At 41.1% G+C, this 18,699-nt stretch overlaps 2 protein-coding genes across 3 annotated transcripts; both read left to right on the top strand.

The window, feature by feature from the left end:
- Window positions 1-2,120: 2,120 nt before the first annotated feature.
- Window positions 2,121-6,383, top strand: LOC103720196 (calcium-transporting ATPase 7, plasma membrane-type-like). Its single transcript, XM_008809798.6, has 2 exons — window positions 2,121-2,691; window positions 3,781-6,383. The coding sequence occupies exons 1-2, from the start codon at window positions 2,177-2,179 to the stop codon at window positions 6,275-6,277; spliced, it is 3,012 nt and encodes a 1,003-aa protein (XP_008808020.2). The 5' UTR covers window positions 2,121-2,176; the 3' UTR covers window positions 6,278-6,383.
- An 8,405-nt stretch (window positions 6,384-14,788) lies between these two features.
- On the top strand, window positions 14,789-17,901 carry LOC113462369 (uncharacterized). Of its 2 annotated transcripts, XM_089930660.1 has the most exons (6): window positions 14,792-15,181; window positions 15,423-15,583; window positions 15,792-15,857; window positions 16,427-16,603; window positions 16,859-16,957; window positions 17,501-17,899. In XM_089930660.1, the coding sequence occupies exons 1-6, from the start codon at window positions 15,163-15,165 to the stop codon at window positions 17,762-17,764; spliced, it is 786 nt and encodes a 261-aa protein (XP_089786786.1). In that variant the 5' UTR covers window positions 14,792-15,162; the 3' UTR covers window positions 17,765-17,899. The 2 variants fall into 2 exon arrangements, with proteins under 2 accessions (XP_089786787.1, XP_089786786.1); XM_089930661.1 differs by lacking the exon at window positions 16,859-16,957 and having other exon boundaries at window positions 14,789-15,181; window positions 17,501-17,901.
- Window positions 17,902-18,699: the final 798 nt, after the last annotated feature.

Genomic DNA, 18,699 nt, shown 5'->3' with positions numbered 1-18,699 from the left:
GGAGCTGCACGCGGCCTGGATGGGTCTGTCTTATGCGCGGCGGGTGCTCCACGCGAGCTCGATCCTGCTCGAGGGTGACTCAGCTACGGTGGTCAGCTGGATCCGCAGGGGTCCGAGCTGCCATGGTGGTGCCCATCCCTTACTTCGTGACATTTGGATGATGGCGAGGGAGGGGGTTACATTACAGGCTATGCATGTGTATCGGGAGGCTAATGGGGTGGCCGACTAGGTGGCATCGTATGTAGCGTGCCACTCGGGAGGTACCCTATGGGCTGGGAAGAGAGATATGCCCGGAGCACTTCGGGACCTTTTGTATTCTGACTCTATAGGATGTATTCGTATCCGCTATGTATGAATCGCCCGCTTTAGCAAAAAAAAAAAAAACGATGGCTCGGGAGTTGGGATCCGATAGAAGACGTTGCGGTCATGAGTTCGGGTTGATTGATGTTCTTTGGAGATGTTGCCGGTCGGATGGCGCTCCGTGCAGATCTCAAAGCACTCCAAATCATCCTTCATTATGCCTGCACGGATCTGGAAGCAATCATTTTGCGATCCGACGGTGGATTCACGTGAAGGAACGTGAAAGATACAACCCTGTCGCGCACTATTGGGCCCCCCTCACCGAATATTTGGGAAGTTGGACCGTAGCGGATAGCGTCAACTCCGTATTCGTGACAGGGATTGATATCCCCGCGGCTCGTCGCAGTGTTTGTTGCGACGGAAACCAAGGCTTCTCGCTCGCGATCGACGCAGAATTTTTCATCCAATGCGTACGAAAGCTGTCACATCAATGTTGATTACCTGGCTTTTTGACTGGTCAGACTCCCTGGTTTAGGCATCTTTGCTGCAATTATAACGACGGAGCAAAAGTTGGCATTGAGGCATAATGTTGTTCTACATTATTTTAAATACCGTTTTTTTGAATTACATAAATTTATATTCTACATTACTTTTTCATTGCAGCATAAATGAGAAAATAGTTGTAAATTATTAATTTATGTAAAATTATAAATAGGTTATTTAATATTTTAAAAAATACAGAACTTATTATTATTTTTAATTATTTTAGAATGGCAGATTTTGAAAAAATAGCTGATAGAATAAAATCAAGTGTACTTATTTAATAACCTATTAAAACTATAACTTTAATTAAGCAATTGGTTGGTTTCAACCTCACCATATCAGAAACTTCAATGAGAAGTAAAAGAGAAACAATTAAGAGAGGTGGCAATCCGATCGGATTGGATAGAAGATAGATCTTTGATCCAAATTCGATTTATTCATTAAACGGGTCAAAAATTTATACTTGAATCTAATCATTTTATTAAATAGATAAGTTAACTCGACCAACAGTAAGTTGAATAAAGTTATACAGATTAAATGGGTAAAGCATTGCTATCTCTTAATTTTTTATTTTTTTATAATAGTTAAAAAATTCAAATCATGATTGAATTCAAGTTCAGATTGACTAATGCTGGAGAAAATTAAATATTTATTATTATTATTATTATTATTATTATTATTATTATTATTATTATAATATAAATATGGACGTTGCAAACTTTGTATTGTGAGCTGTGCTTCCCCACGACGGCCGCCTGCTGTCTGACTTGCTGGCCTGCGATCCCACCTCCTCCCGCGGCCGCAGTGGAAACAAGAAGATTCCTCCACCGCCGGCCTCACCCACGACCGCCATATGGACGCGCTTCACAGTTCCCACCAAAAATTTTTATATTTCTTTATTTTTTTCTTTTTCTTTTTGTATTTTTTCTTAAATTCTTATACAAAGATGGCTTTCCCATCACTTTCATTAAAAGAGATGTATACCAACGATAAATGCTTTCTCCCTGCAATTCTTTAAAATCGGCACCGACCTTCCATCTTTATCTCGAATCCGATCCTTTTCTCTCCTTTCTTCTATTTTTCAGCTGCTTCACCACCCCCCCCCCCCCCCCCCAACAAATTTCTCAATTCCTTCGCCGACTTAGCTTCGTAGCCGCCAACTAATGGACCTTCCTCGTTTCCTTCTCAACGCGTTGAGTACTCTTGGTCATTAAGTTTGCAACCAACTGGTATCTTCATAGAAATTTCGTATTCCGACTCATTGTTGCTGTATATATATATCTATACGCATCGTAGGGAGCCAATCCTTCAATCGACTTCTTTTCTCCCGTTCATGGACTTTGCTGCTTGCTTCCTCGCCCCGGGCCGCCGCATCACCTTGCCTCACAAGAGATGGCGCGTGGCGATGACTGTCATCTACTCGTGCCGCACCATCTGCACCCTTGCGAAGAAAAAGCTCAGCGCCGTCCTCCGCAGCCCCTCCTACGTCCTCCTCGACATCGACGGCGCCGATCACCAAAGCGAAACTCCGATCTTTGACGTCGATGCCGAGGTCCTGTCGACCGTCGTCAAGGAGAAGAAGCTCGATGACTTGCACCGGCTCGGCGGAGTCAGTATGCTGGCTGGCAAGTTGGCTTGTCATGCAGAGGCCGGGATCGCCGGCGGCATTGGTGATCTTCGCCGGAGACAGGAGGTGTTTGGTTCGAATACATATCCGAAGCCCAAGCCTAAGGGGTTCTTTTGGTTTGTGTATGAAGCGCTTAATGATTTCTTCCTCCTCATCCTTATTGCTTGCGCTGTTGTCTCTCTTGGATTTGGAATCAAAGAGCATGGCATTAAAGATGGCTGGTAAGTTTTGGAAATTTATAATATTTTGAATTTGATGTTTTCAATATTTGTGTTTCGGGTTTGGATTAATTTAAGCATCAGTTGGATGCATGCCTTTTCTTTTCTTTTCTAATTTTATTTCTCTCATGTTTTCTGGTAGTCATGTTTTCTGGTAGACAAACCACCTCTTGATCCTAAAAAAGAAGTTGGAATTCATACTGCAGTAATTAGAAAAGGTTTGACCACCAAGGGAATTAATACTAGGTCATTAGAACAACTGCAAAAGACAAGTTAGCTAGTTACAGAGTTGAAAAGATCTATCCTTTCCATGGGGTTATTAAGCTGGATGCCTTTAATATCCCCATGTCCGGCCACTAAGAGCCCAATCAATTATTTTGTGACATCCAGGCTGTTAGACAAATTAATAGATTCACAGCTTTGTTCCCCACTAGCTGGGGCTTGGCTAGAGCTAATCAAAATTTGGACCGAGCTCTAAAGCAGAAATTAGGCCTGATGGCTATGCCCAGATCCGGTCCGGCCCGACTGTCGGACTTAAAATTTTGTCCAGACCTGACCTGACTTTATAAATCTGATCCCAGATCCAACCCGATAGGCTCGATTTTTTCGGCCAAAATAGCTCAACAGCTTAATGGGTTCTCTAAAATTTTATATATATATATATATATATATATATATATATATATATATATATATATATATATATATATATATAAAAAAAATAGTGAGTTGCACGTCTTAAGACTTTATCCATTCACCTACATTTTTTTTTAGTTTAGCAATGTTGCATCATAATAATCAGCAACCACTTTCCCAATTAAACATTATTTCCTCAACAGAATAGTGAGTTGCACATCTTAAGACTTTATCCTCTCACCTACATTTTTTTTAGTTTAGAAATGTTGCATCATAATAGTGCAAGCATGATTTTATTTTAAAAAAGCCAGCATGATTTTGATTTATAATTGAAAGAAATTTTCTCACGCAAGCATGATATTATTTTAAGATTGAAGTTTGGCGATCTCCAGCCCTCCATTAAAAAAGAAAGAAAGAAAGAAAGGTGTTTCTCATGTACATGATTATTTCAAACAGGTACGATGGCGCCAGCATTTTCCTTGCCATCTTCTTGGTCGCCGTCGTCTCCTCCATCAGCAACTTCCGCCAGATGAAGCGCTTCGACAAGCTCGCCGGCGAGTGTAGCAACATCCACGCCAATGTCATCAGAGATGGCCGGCGGCAGGACGTGTCCATCTTCGACATTGTCGTGGGGGACATCGTCTTCCTCAAGATCGGCGACCAAGTCCCCGCTGATGGCCTCTTCCTCGAAGGCCACTCTTTGCAAGTCGACGAATCCAGCATGACCGGCGAATGCCACCCCATCGACGTCGACGCCCAAAAGAACCCCTTCCTCACCTCCGGCGTCAAAGTGGTGGATGGTTACGCTCGAATGCTCGTCACCGCCGTCGGCATGGACACTACATGGGGAGAGATGATGAGCACCATCACCCGCGAGACCACCGAGCCGACACCGCTCCAGGAGCGGCTCCAAAAGCTCACGTCGAGCATCGGGAAGATCGGAATTGCGGTCGCCGTCTTAGTCTTCGCAGTCCTGATGATCCGCTACTTCACCGGAAGCACCACAGATGAGAACGGCCGGCCAAAGTTCGACAGGAGAAAGGTGACGGCCGACGGCGTGATCAGCGCCATAGTGGAGATATTCCAGCAGGCGGTCACCATCATCGTCGTCGCCATCCCCGAAGGCCTTCCCCTGGCGGTGACTCTGACTTTGGCCTTCTCCATGAAGAGGATGATGAAGGATCATGCATTGGTGCGGAGGCTCTCGGCGTGCGAGACGATGGGCTCGGTGACGACCATCTGCACCGACAAAACAGGGACGTTGACATTGAATCAGATGATGGTCACCACGTTTTGGGTTGGCGAAGAAAGGGTCGAGAGGGGCGGCGCCGCTTCCATTGATGGAAGAATTCTCCGCTTCATCCACCAAGGAGTTGGGTTGAACACTACCGGTAGTGTTTACAGGCCTAATTCCGTTTCAGAGCCAGAGATCACCGGCAGCCCAACAGAGAAAGCGCTTCTTTCTTGGGCACTTGAGCTTGGGATGGATGTCGAGGAGTTGAAAAGAAGCTGCGACATTGTCCATGTCGAGGCCTTCAATTCGGAGAAGAAGCGAAGTGGAGTTCTGGTGAAGGAGAACGGAAGGGCGGCGACGATCGCACATTGGAAAGGAGCTGCAGAAATGATTCTTGCTCGGTGCTCGAACTACATTGAGACAAATGGCATGATTCGAGAAATGGATGCTGAGAAGAGAAGGATGTTTGATCTCATTATCAAGGACATGGCAGCTTGTAGCCTTAGATGCATTGCCTTTGCCTGCAAGGAGTCTGAAGCAGAGGATGTTCGAAAGCTTGATGATGAGAGGCTAACTTTGCTGGGATTGGTTGGCCTGAAAGATCCATGCCGGCCCAAAGCGAGATCGGCAATTCAAGCTTGTCGAAGTGCTGGAGCCGCCGTCAAGATGATAACAGGTGACAATGTCTTCACAGCCAGAGCGATCGCCGCCGAATGCGGAATACTCAGAGATGATGACTTGGATGGACTGGTGATCAAAGGGGAAGAGTTCCGAAACTATTCGATAGAGAAGAGATTGGAAATTGTGGATAGAATCCGAGTGATGGCAAGGTCATCTCCATTCGATAAGCTGCTGATGGTGCAGTCCTTGAAGCAGAAGGGCCATGTTGTTGCAGTCACTGGAGATGGGACAAATGATGCACCAGCACTCAAGGAAGCTGATGTTGGGCTCTCCATGGGCATCCAGGGCACAGAGGTGGCCAAGGAGAGCTCGGACATCATAATAATGGATGACAACTTCGACACCGTCGTCACCGTCATGAGATGGGGAAGGTGTGTCTACACAAACATTCAGAAATTTCTTCAGTTTCAGCTCACAGTGAACATTGCAGCACTGGTCATAAACTTCGTGTCGGCGGTCGCTTCTGGTGAAGTTCCATTGACTACCGTTCAGCTCTTGTGGGTGAACTTGATCATGGATACCATGGGAGCTCTGGCATTAGCTACTGATAGACCAACAAAGGAATTGATGCAAAAGCCACCTGTAGGACGAACCGAGCCACTAATCAGCAACATCATGTGGAGGAACATTACAGCACAGGCTCTCTTTCAGATAGCAGTTCTACTGGTGTTCCAGTTTGCAGGGAAGTCCATATTTGGAGCAAGTGAAAAGATCAACAACACAATGATCTTTAATACGTTTGTGTTGTGCCAAGTCTTCAATGAATTCAATGCGCGGAAGCTGGAGAAGAAGAATGTGTTTGAGGGGATTCATAGGAACCAACTCTTCTTGGGGATCATTGCAGTGACCTTGATCCTGCAGGTGATGATGGTGGAGCTGTTGAAAAGGTTTGCCGATACAGAAAGGTTAGACTGGGGACAATGGGGTATTTGCGCTGGTATTGCAGCTATCTCATGGCCAATTGCTTGGATTGTAAAGTGTATACATGTTTCTACCACACCAGTCTCTGACCTTCTTGCTCTCTGTAAAGTTTTCTAGTATGATTCTTTTATTTTTTGTTATTTTCATTCTTTTTTTTTTTCTAGTATCTGTTTACTGTGATATGTAGATATGCTCAATACATTCTTTTAGTTGTTATGTCTTATATGATTCAATTAATGTTTCATGTTAGACGAATGGATTTAGTTGCTCTCTGCGTTCTATACCAAACAATGTGAATGGCTTCTGCCTGAATTCTTTAGTGGTTCCTTGATTCACAAATTATCTTCTCTTTCATTTTCTTTTCCTTTTCCCCCACAGAGTGCACCCATTCAGAAATTATCAATAACTCGATCTAGTCTTTTCCATTACCACTTTGTTTTATCTGCTGTTTGTGATCTTTCATCTCTGTTGTTACCAGTTTTTCTGATTACTTGTTTCCTCAATATTTAGAAGCTCTAATATCACCCTATTTAAGACAGAGGTAGTGACACCAGTGAATAGTGTTGTCAGATATTTAGATTCAGGTTACGTTGATGATCTAGATAAAAGGAGATCTCCAACTAGTTATGTTTACACTCATCTCGGATTGTGTCATTAGCTAGAAGCCATTTTGCAGTCTGCAATTGCTTTATCTGCAACCGAGGCAGAATGCATGGCAGCGACGGAGGAAATGAAGGAGGCATTATGGTTGAGGGGTTTGGTTGGTGATCTTGGCTTGCAATAGATGCCGACTATTATGTATTTTGACAGACAGAGTGCCATGCATTTGACCAAAAAATCAGATGTAGCATGAAAGGACCAAACACATTGATGTCAAATTTCACTTCATTCGAAAATTTGTCTTTATGTTTCAAGCCTTCTTGTTTGTTCTAACTAGATGATAACTGAACATAAAAAGCATGAATGAAACTTCAGTTGTGTCAATGCCTGCTTTGCTTATGGACTTGGCTTGCTTGCATCTGTCGTACTCATCATGATGTCTTTTATGGTGAGATTTTGGAAGTTTAAATTGAAACTGCTCTATTCACAAGCATAAACCACTGCTGAACCTGTTATCTATATTTTTTTTCCATCTCCGTTGGGCTATAGTTGGTTGAAATTTGGCACTCTCTGACTAATTGATTGTCCAGCTCAGAAATGTTATAGTTCTTATGTCATTAATAGACCTGCAATTTTATTTCTGAAGAGTAACTTCTACTGGGAACTTGCATCAATCATCCACCTGGCCCTCCATTGATTTGTAAGTGCTTCCATTTCCTTTTGGATGGGCATTCTCCTTTTGTGCCATCATCTATTTGCTGACAATGTTCTTATCCGAATTCAATTTAGATGTTGAGATGATAAAATATAGTTCACCTCTTGATTTTTTGCACAGGGATATGTTTTTAGGCTAATTACATGTATCTTACTTCCATAGGAAATTAAACCTATTTTCTCTGTCCTCCTACAATAGACAAGTAGAGAAAAATTCTACTAGAATAGCCTTTCGGTTTCATGTGATATATGAGCAAATGAATGAATGAATAAATGAATGGATAAATAATCTAATGAGTCAAACAATGCACATTTTTATTATCAATCACCTGGACTCTAACTTGAAGACTCTTTCAATCCTTGACCAGCGGCAATCCAATCTCCAGATAGCTGCATTTCTAGCAATGTCTGTTCGATCTTCTACAAGGTTTCTAAATTTACCCCAATTGCTGAGTCTTCCTGGGTTGACATGTCTCACTCTCACCTCTGCGGTGATTTTTATTCTCGACAATGTATTAGACTTTGTTGACACGCTTCTATCTAACTTCCGCTATGTACCCAATTAATCATATATGGGTGCATTTTCGAACTTGAATCATGTAAAAGTGATAGACTAGCAAATGCTCATATGGATTCTTACTCCGACTTTATAGATAGTTGTCTGCGCGGACAATTGGAAGTAACCAATAGAGATAAAATCAGTTGTATGATTAAGATGTTAAGGGCTTGTTTAGATATTTCTATGGGTAATATCTTATAGCAACATAGTCTCTTGGCCTATCCAACCCGCATTTTCTAAGGGTCTGTCTAAGTTCTAGCCTAAATTCCAGCTAGTAGGCCTGTTGTTTTGCAAAAAGATAAAAATGAACAATGAATTTTTTTTTTTTATTCTTTCAATAGGATTCGGGCCGGAAAGTGTTGGGTTGATATGAGTCATACTTAAATGGACTGCACTATCCACGTATCCAGCAAGAAATTCAGTCCAATCCTCCTGGATCAGCCATACAAGATTGAACTGTGGAACTTGAAAATTTAGTTAATGTGATTTTTGTTATATCCTTTATCCCTTGTGATATCGCATCCCATTTGTTGGAGCATTTAGTTACCCAAAAGCTTATTATCAATAAATCTTGGCCTTATGTTCAGAGTACTGAGCAAGAATTTATTTCCAGATTTTCAATTTGTTTAAGTAAGTTATCTCAATAAATTGTTGCCACTCGTGTCAAATCCACTAATGTTATGAATCGCTAGCACCACTTTGATTGGAATTGGCAAGTGTCCTATCATGCCGTACCTCATTGTAGCCTGTTATAAATACCTAATTGAACCTATGGCTTTCATGTCTATTAGCAAAAATGCTCAACCATCAATAATCTTGCATAGAATGTTTCCTTCAAATTGTAAATATTGAAACTATGTAAAAACCTCGCCCAAAAAAACTAGCTAGAAGGATATAATTTTAGACTTTTATCACTTATTATCTATCCAAGACCACTATATGCACACATATGATATGGGACTAAACATGGCTGCTTCAGTCCTCATATACTTCTCTTAATTGGCCTTCGAGCCTTCACTAAGAAAAGAAAGAGTTTAACCATATAAAAAAAATATACAATGACTAGCTCCTAGTCAACTCCAAAATGGCTTATGTGGCATAGTAACCTTAGTCACACAAGGGTTGTAGGCTGAGTATACTCTAATTTGTTTTATAATGATCTATGATTTTTTTGGAGGGTTAAAATAATAGAAGGAGAGGAGGAGGGGCAGAACCTCACCCGCGTAGCAGCCCCCACTGGGCCCTCATTCCATTAGAAAATGTTCGATGCGGGTTGCAAGTTTCTACGTACCCTTTCCAATCTGTGGAAAACTCCACTAGGCCATCCACATATGAGTACGTTACCCCAGTGCCACCTCAGTACTAATAGAAGGAAAGCATATCCACACAGAGCCATGCAGGCATGGGGCATACGGTCTTCAACGCTCGCACATTTCAAACTCGAACAACTCGGATAGAATTTAAGCTCTCTTACCATCAGATTACCACCTCAGTGGCTGATGACCCATATTCTCACCCAGGGAGGCTGCACAAAATATTGTAATTTGAGATCATTATTCTAATTTAAAGTACCAACTGCCGCCCCATACGCACCTAATATGAGAGTAAAGACGTACAGAACGGCGCGGTTCCTCAAAAAATAGTACAAGTCCCAAGTTTGAGCTTTTATGACACTTGGATAAATCGAACAGGAGGCTGCACGCCTTACCCATGGTTTTAATACCGCGGTTCACATGATTCGCTCTTTTAAAAATTATCATAGGAAGTTTTTTTTCCTCTTTGCTTTAAATGTTGTTTGGTGGTGGTACAGGTGTTGGAAGAGATATCCCTTGCATTGTTGAAGGGATTGGCCTATTCTGCAAAATAGCATATTTTGCTATTTGGTTAATGACATAGTGGAGGAAATTTATGGAGGGAATAAGCTGCATTAAATGTGTATTGATCTTTACAGTAGTTTTGATTTTTTTTTTTTAAAGACTACATTGCCCTCTCTATTTTTTGAATATTTATAGTGGATAAAGATAAAATAGTAATTAAGAGCTCTTTTGGTTCGTGGGAAGCATTTTTTCTCCTGAGAATATGATTCCTAGGAAAAAGAATTCTAAGAAAAGAATACCTGAAAATGTACTTTTGGCATATTTGGTTAAACATGGAAAAGTGACAGATTTCCAAAGTGCTTATGTTTGGTTAACTATCCATTTTTCTGCAAAAGTTATGTGTAATTCCTATTATACCTTTAATAAAAATTAGGTATTTAATGTCTATTTAATGCTGAAGGGCCTTTTTGGAAAAAGAATAAAGATGGAGTGATTTTCGCCTCATGGGATAGTAACTTTTTCATTTTTCTTATCGGAAAGACTTTTTCATAAAATATGGGAATCATATTCCCATGTGAATACAACTTTTCTATTTCTCTCTTTTGAAAACTCCAACCAAACAAGAAGCATCTCATTACTTTTCCGTTGACCACACTTTCCCCCCTTCTTTTCCCACGAACCAAACGAGCCCTGAAGGAAATAGGATTAAGTTATTTCATAATACAAGTCTATTCTCCCATTTTGGTTCTAGGCTTGTACCTTGATGGGAGACAACCCCGCCACAGTAAGCAGATATTCTAAGGTGTTAAACAAGAATTTGGAATGATATCCTCCTAATTTGGAGGATATCCCTACTTACTTTTTGTTTTGTGATCAAACACCCCCTTAAAGTACAGAATGGCTTTGACTTGTAGTAGCAAGATAGGCTATCTTTGTTTCTAAGGCACATACCTAAAAATAGGTGCCACCCCACAACACAAGATGGGATATCTTACCTGATTAAGTTAGATTTCATGGGGACATTTTCAAAATGGGGAGCTAGCCAACGCCAACCCTTTTTCCGACAGAGGAGGAGCTAAGAGTCAATCAAGGATTACTTCACAAGAAATTCTCGAAGAGACTTACTGTTACGATCACTATCTTCAGACCGCAATGATTTAGAACTGTTACGAGTCTTGCAACCCGTTGTGGATAGGGGTGGATAAAAAGAAGAGAAAAAGAGGTAGCCTCATTCGAGAGAAGCCGGATCTCCAAGGATGATCAAAGCGATCATTTTTTGGATATTTTCATACCTTCCCCAACCTTACATAACATGAATTCTTAAATAAAAGAAACAAGGTTTGCATGCACAACTGCATGCACATTACACCCAATCCACCTTCTCCTATCCTTTAGGAGAGGTTACAATAAACGCTAAAGATAAAGGCATGCATGCACAACCGCATGTACGTTACACCCAACCCACATTCTCTTATCCGTTAGGAGAGGTTACAACTAACGTTAAAGATTAGAAAGACTAACCAACAGAGTAGGACCCTTACTTGATCAAGTAACAGCATAATAGAACTTCAACAAAATATGAAGCACATGGGGCACCTCGATCCACACGTCACCCGAGATATCTCATGTTACACCCATGCATGTATCATCCCTCCACGCCGAGAACTTTCTTGTCCTCAAGGAAAACTTGTTCATCGATCATATCTTCGTTGGGAGGCTGGGCTTGAACAATTTTCTTGAGACCAATTCGCTGTTTTAGGAGAGAAACATGAAACATGGGGTGAACCTTGCTATCCGCGAGCATGGCGAGCTTATAGGCGATCGGGCTAATTTTTTGAATGATTTGATAAGGCCCAAAAAACTTCGAAGATAGCTTTTGACTAGTAGACTGGGACATACTTGCCTGTCGGTATGGTTGTTTCTTTAGATAGACCCAATCCCCCACCGAAAACTCCACTTCATGGTGGTGTTTGTCATAAACTTGCTTCATCCGATTTTGACTGAGATGTAGCCGATGACGTATCACTTTCAACATCTCATCTCGAGCCCAGAGTGTTTGATCAACGGCCACGATCATTGTGGTACCCGATACATAAGATAACAACATAGGAGGTGGCCGGCCATACACAACTTCAAAGGATTGCATTGTGAAAAGAGGTGTTGTATATGTATTCAACCCATGGCAACCATGTACTCCATTCTTTTGGCTTTTCCAAAGTGATGCATCTGAGGTACATTTCAAGAGTGCAGTTTACGACTTCCATTTGGCCGTCGGTTTAGGGGTGATAGGCCAAACTGAAGTTGAAATACATCCCCTGTAATTTGAACAAATTAGTCCAAAATGTACCTATGAAAGTTGGATCTAGGTCGCAAACAATGCTCTCTGGCATTCCATATAGCTTAAAGATGTGTTCAAAAAATACTTGCGCCACCTTGATCGCTGTGTAGGGATGAGATAGGGGTACGAAGTGTACAAATTTGGACAGTCAGTCAACCACCACCAAGATGACTGTCTTCCTCCTGGATGTTGAAAGCCCATCCACAAATCCATGGAGATGTGAGCCCATACCTATGTGGGAATGGAAAGAGATTGTAGTAGACCCACGGGTGCAAGGTTTTGAGATTTGTGTCATTGGCATGTGTCACAATCTCGAATGAACTCGCGCACCATGTTGCGCATGCCCTTCCAATAAAAAATCGAGCGAATACGCTGTAGGTTTTTGTGAAATCCTTCATGAGTAGAGTCATGGAATTTTTTCATGATAGTGGGGATGAGATCAGAAGTAGGGATGAGGTATATCCGGTCCTTGAAGAACAAGATTCCCTCAGCATGGCGCCACGGCCCCACTGCTTCACCTTCATCAATGAGCTTGATCAAATTTTGCAAGGTAGGGTCAGCTGCAACTTCATCTTGGATGGGTTTGAGCCAGCGAGGTATCGGTTGGGAGAATGCTTGGAGGTCACCATGATCTCGTCGAGAGAGAGCATCGGCAACCTTATTTTCAACACCCTTTTTATACTCAATGATGAAATCATACCCGATGAGCTTGGAGAGCCAATAATGTTGAGTGTTAATGGAGATGCACTGATCCCATAGGTACTTGAGACTTTTCTGATCAGTTTTGATGATGAAGGGCCGGCTTAGAAGGTAGGGGCGCCATTTCTTGATGGCGAGCATCTCCTTGTCATAGGTGGAGAGCTCCAAGTTGCGCCCATGTAGGGCTTGACTGAAGAAGGCGATCGATCAACCTTGTTATTATAAAACCACCCCTACACCGGATCCGCTAGCATCACATTTCACCTCGAAAGGTTAGGAGAAGTTAGGGAGGCCAAGCACTGGAGCTGAAGTCATGGCATTTTTCAACCTCTCGAAGGCTTCTGTGGCAGCTGGGGACCAAGAGAAATTATTCTTTTAAGCACATCGGTTAGGGGTCCTACAATGTTACCATACACTACCAGAAAACACGCGTATAGTGACGGGAAATTAGTGACGGCCCATTATCAGTCACTATTTGTGACGGATTAGTGACAGACAGAAATTTGGTCACCGTGGCGTGAACTTAGTGACAGATTAGTGACCGACCGGTCACAAAATACGCGGGTAGGGTGGGCGCCAAAACTTAGTGACCACCGTAGTGACGGGATATCTGTCACAAAATTGGTAACTGAAATTGCAACGAGACAGTGACAAATTCATCCGTCACAAAAATCGTAACCCAAATGTTTATAAATTTTTAAAAAATTATTTTTGATAGTGACGGATTATTGACAGAAATTTTCGTCACCAAATTTAATTTCTAATTCTAAAAATATTAAAAATAATATTTTTGAGTAATTATAAATAAAAAAAGAAAAAAGATAAAAGGAGGAAATCTAAAATGAACTAAGAGTGCCGCGCTTAATTTCTAATTCCCCCCCCCCCCCCCCCGCCCGCCCGCCCAGCGCCAACACCAAAATTCTAATCCCCCTATCCCTAGCCCCTGCAGCCGCCCCTCAACCCCCCCACACCACACCCACACCCCCCCCCCCCCCCCCCGGGCGATCCCTAACCCCTCCTCCTCCCCCCCAACCCAAATCCAACAAATCCCTAACCGGAAGGCTGTCCACGGCAGGGATGACCGTCCGGATTTCCTAACCCCTTCTCCTCCTCCCTATGCCGACGAGAGCTACCTGATCTTCTTCGAGTCTCCTCGAATACGGATTCTCGCTTCGAGAGCTCACATCCGAGGCCAATCGCGGGATTTCGTTCTGGAGCCCCAGTTTAGATTCCGATGGTTCTTTCCGGTTGCTCTCGATGCGAGCATTCTAAAGGCTGGTCATACATTTGGGGTTTTTCAATCTTTTGTTTAACCAATTGCAAAAATCAGACATTTTCTAGATTCCAAATGGATTTTGAGCATCGGCGAGATGGCACTGTTTTTACTTCTTTGATTGTCAGATGACCTCATTCTATGATTTTTGAGTCTTTCCCATTTGGTAGTCCCCTGTCACAACTCCAACAAATTTGATCTGACACCTATTCACCCACTATATGCAACTATATGTCTTTAGGTTGTGTATGTCTTGTAACAACATATGATTATGAATCTTGTAACTGCATACAACAATATATTTTTTGATTTGCCTGTCTATGCTCATTGGTATCAACACAATGACTACCACATTTGTCTCTGTGTACTGTAAATGTCATCAGCCCGCTGTTGCTCGTAAGTTATTCGATGAAATGCTTGAGAGGAATGAGATTGGAACCATGAATTCTAGTGCTGGATCCACTAATGATGCACAATATGTAGTGCTATCGAATATTTATGCTGCTTCAAAAAATGGGAAGAAGCAGAGAGGATAAGGAGGAGAATGGTGGAAAATGGAATACAAAAAATGTGTGGTTGCAGTTCGATCATGAAAGATAAAAATTCTTTCATCATTTCAAAAAAAAAAAAAAAAAGGCCCCTCCTTAGTGAGTTTGCCTTAGGCCCCCAAATGCATTGGGCCGCCCCTGCTTAGAATCAGTGGACTTGTTCCTTATACCATTTGATGTAGAAATTTTAATTTGGTAATTTATTAAGTATTTTTTGTCTATAAAGTTAAGTTTTTTTGTTTTGCTTTGAAAGGTGCATTGTGAGACCGTTACTGATGGGAGTGCCAGTGACACTCTGGAGCCATGGAAATTTAAGGTTTCATATGACAAGTTGGTCATTGCATCCGGAGCAGAGGCCTCGACCTTTGGTATACGTGGTGTAAGAGAGCATGCGGTCTTTCTCCGTGAGGTTCACCATGCCCAAGAGATTCGGAGGAAGCTCCTTCTCAATCTGATGCTGTCTGATGTGCCCGGTATGCCATTTCAGAAGATAGGAAACATCATGGATGTTATTGCATTAATTAGTACCTTGTGTAAATTTGTTTTCTTATAATGATTTCAGCCTGCTATGATATTTGTTTTTTGCAAATAATGTTATGTAGTTCAAGCACTGCCAAATCCTGCATTTGTGCATTCTTTGAACAGCAAATATTAGAGTATACAGTGATTTGGTGTAATGCATTTAATACTTGATTTTTTTTTTGGCAAATATAGGCATATCAGAAGAAGAAAAGAGGAGACTGTTGCACTGTGTTGTTATTGGAGGTGGTCCAACCGGTGTTGAGTTCAGTGGTGAAATTAGTGATTTCATCATTGGAGATGTTCATCAACGTTACTCCCATGTTAAAGACTATATCTGTGTGACCCTAATTGAGGTTTTCCTGTCATACCTCTCCAGCATGATTTTATGAACTTGAATTATTTTTTCCTCTATATCTCTTTTTTATTCCTCTAATGGAGTGTTTGATGCTATAGCTCATAAAACATCGTGTAATTTAGTTACTTGAGAAATTTATTTCTAGTCAATCTTGTCAAGAACATATGTGGATAAAAATCATCTGAACTCTTTCTTTTTTGTGTTAGGCAAATGAAATTTTATCATCTTTCGATGTTCGACTCAGAACATATGCTACAAAACAACTCACTAAGGTCAGTGATTCTAAGCAAGGGATTGTGCAATCTCTTCTTTTGTTGATTTTCAATTGCTGTTTGTTAAATTGCTTGATTGCTCTCTGCATTTCCATTTCCCTTAGTCCTGAATTTACTTCAGAAACTTTTTATATGAAGAGCATCATTTTCTTTTATGCTGATATTGTTTTCAATGTTCATTGCTTTTGTATTGACCTTGTACTATCCCTTGTTAAATTGCTATTCGATTCTTTCTCCTTGAGAATTCAGTTCAACCTCAACGGCTCCTGAAGAACAGCAAGCAAAGGTAAACATACTCATTTTAACCAACTAAATGCTTCTATTTATGCCTCTTAAGTTTTATGCATGACATCTTCATTCCGAATTTTGGTTATCACTTGAAGCATCTTATAGTGTTCACTTGAAAAGCATCTTATAGTTTTCACTTGAAGAGCATCTTAAGCTCCTTCCTTTTTCTGAGAAAGCATGTTAAGATCTTTATGGAATATTATGTCTCACAACATTGTTAAGGGGTTCCTGTTGTATCATGCTTATCATATATAGGTAATGTTGATGCCTTTTCCAAGCAGATAAATGAAGTTCGAAGGATGAATGGTCCATTGTCGGAAGCACTGCCAGACTTCTATTCAGATGCTTCAATATCAAGGTACCTCCGGTCAAGAAACTGGAATGCAGAAAAGGCAAGTAAAATGCTGAAAGAGACTGTGAAATGGAGATTGAAATACAAGCCAGAAGCCATTCGCTGGGTATGGGTAGTTCTTTATGTTCTTGAAAAACTGTAGTTTAACACAAGTTGGTCACTGACCAATCAAATTATTTCTGCATCAAATTTTTATATCTCCAAAGCCCTTATTTTGAAAGAAAGTGCAGATAAGTTGCTATTTATCAACTGCATAGAATTTTTAGAGTCCACTCATTCTTGATATTTTGGTAAAGCCTACATGATTACAAGTTTGTTTGTAGCTTTCTGTTTCCTGATGTAATTTCTTGTTGACTACCAGGAAGATGTTGCCCATGAAGCTGCTACCGGAAAGATTTACCGGGCTGATTACTCTGACAAATATGGAAGATCTGTTCTTGTTATGAGGCCTGGATTTCAGGTGGGAGGGAAATATAAGAGAAAATTGTGAATATTTAATAGATTTCTTCATCATCTGACTCTCAGGTTTCTGCATGACATGAAAGCCATATTGTGACTTTTTGCTTTTAATTTTGTATACGTGGTGGTTTTCTCCTTGAAAAAAGAATGAATGAAAAAACAAAGCTGTGTGGGCCACGTTCATTAGCGTTTCATCGTTCGAGTGTTACTTTAAAATTGTACCAGTAGGTTGTGGTGATAATTTTCAAAAACAAAAGTTCTGAACTGGTGGACCAAAATTTTTCCTGTGTCTTTCATTTTTGGGATTATAGGTCTTGCTCGCATGTTATGTTTCAACAAGAAGGAACATGTCAGAGATAACGACCTTTTATATATTACTGTCTTAGGGATTGGGAACCATTTAGTGAGATTATCAGGCTTGTAATTGTTGTTTTGTTTTGTTTTGTTTTTCCAGTTCCAGTTTTGTAATTTCAACCTACTTATAATAATTCAAAAGGTTTCACTGTTTTTGTCTTCCCATCTTCTTTTTTTTCTGGTGCTGCAGAAGGAAGGGAAGCTCTCGTCAACTGAGTCTGCAGTGAGGAAGGCAGAGGATGTGGTGAGCAGCATGCTGGCCAAGGGTTTTGTCCTGAGCAAGGATGCCCTCAAGAGAGCCAGGTCCTTTGACGAACGGCACCATTTTATGTCCGGCGCCTCAGCTATGGCTTTAGTCCCCTGGAGGATCTCACTGGAATTATTGGGCAATCATCATCCTCTTCTACCTCTACAAGTCAAGCTCCAGAGCTGTACTCGCGTGAAGACCTTCTAGGTATTTTTGAGCACTAAAAGAAAAAATGGCAAGAGGAGGTTCTTCAAAAGATGAGAGAAGAGATTGGCTTTGGACCATGGCATGCAGAACGGGGGGTAATGGTGATTCTGGTTCTGCTGATCATGCTTCATTATACTTGCTTTTGCCTTAGATGATAGGTCTTTGCATTTCTAGGAGGAATGAAATCTCTGTTATGACATACTTTTTGTACTTTGATTTTGATGGATTTAGGACATGTTGATGCCTATTTTGAATGACATGTTAAAAAACTTTTGCGTAATGTTGAATGCCTTTGCTATTAATGATATTGTTATTATTATTATGAGCCAATCAATGTACCAAATGTACCAGGTTATTGGAATGTGATCAGTGACTAAATTTGGTTACTGAATTGTTTACCAAGTATTGTGACGAGCAGCCATAAATTTAGTGACAGAGTTTTGGTTACTAAAAATTGATTATGCTCAGTGAGTTGTGACAAATTAGTGACGGTAATCTTGTTACTAGATCAGTGACGGAATTAATAACAAATTTAGTGACAAAATTTGTGACCATGTCTGTGACGACTAAATTTGTCACTGAAGGTTGTGACAGATTAGTGACCAAATTTGTGACCGAATTCTGTGACAAAATCAGTGACCAAGTTACCTTCGTCACTAACTCAATGACTGGTTAGTGACGGAAAATACATAATTTCTTAAATATTTAATTTTTGGATTTGTAATGGTTTAGTGACGGTGATTCTGTCACGGAGTTTAGTGACGAGAATCGCCGCCGTCACTGAGAATTTAGTGACGCGTGTTTTTGTAACCAATTCAGTGACGGGAGCTCCGGTCACAAATTCCGTATTAGTGACCGGAAACATGGTATAGTGACGGAAATTTTCGTCACTATACGCGTGTTTTCTGGTAGTGATAATTCTGGATGAATTACGA

The sequence above is a fragment of the Phoenix dactylifera genome, chromosome 5 (assembly GCF_051530095.1).
Source record: "Phoenix dactylifera cultivar Ajwa chromosome 5, Ajwa_hap1_PhDact_Kaust_v1.1, whole genome shotgun sequence".
Taxonomy (NCBI): Eukaryota; Viridiplantae; Streptophyta; class Magnoliopsida; order Arecales; family Arecaceae; genus Phoenix; species Phoenix dactylifera.
This window is presented reverse-complemented; position numbering and strand designations above follow the sequence as displayed.

What these genes read in the sequence shown, in the direction of transcription:
- LOC103720196 (XM_008809798.6), top strand. Translation starts at nt 2,177, where the DNA reads ATGGACTTTGCTGCTTGCTTCCTCGCCCCGGGCCGCCGCATCACCTTG. An exon ending in CATGGCATTAAAGATGGCTG is followed by an intron (nt 2,692 to 3,780) that starts GTAAGTTTTGGA and finishes TATTTCAAACAG; the next exon opens with GTACGATGGCGCCAGCATTT.
- LOC113462369 (XM_089930660.1), top strand. An exon ending in CTACAAAACAACTCACTAAG is followed by an intron (nt 15,858 to 16,426) that starts GTCAGTGATTCT and finishes TTTTCCAAGCAG; the next exon opens with ATAAATGAAGTTCGAAGGAT. An exon ending in AGCCAGAAGCCATTCGCTGG is followed by an intron (nt 16,604 to 16,858) that starts GTATGGGTAGTT and finishes GTTGACTACCAG; the next exon opens with GAAGATGTTGCCCATGAAGC.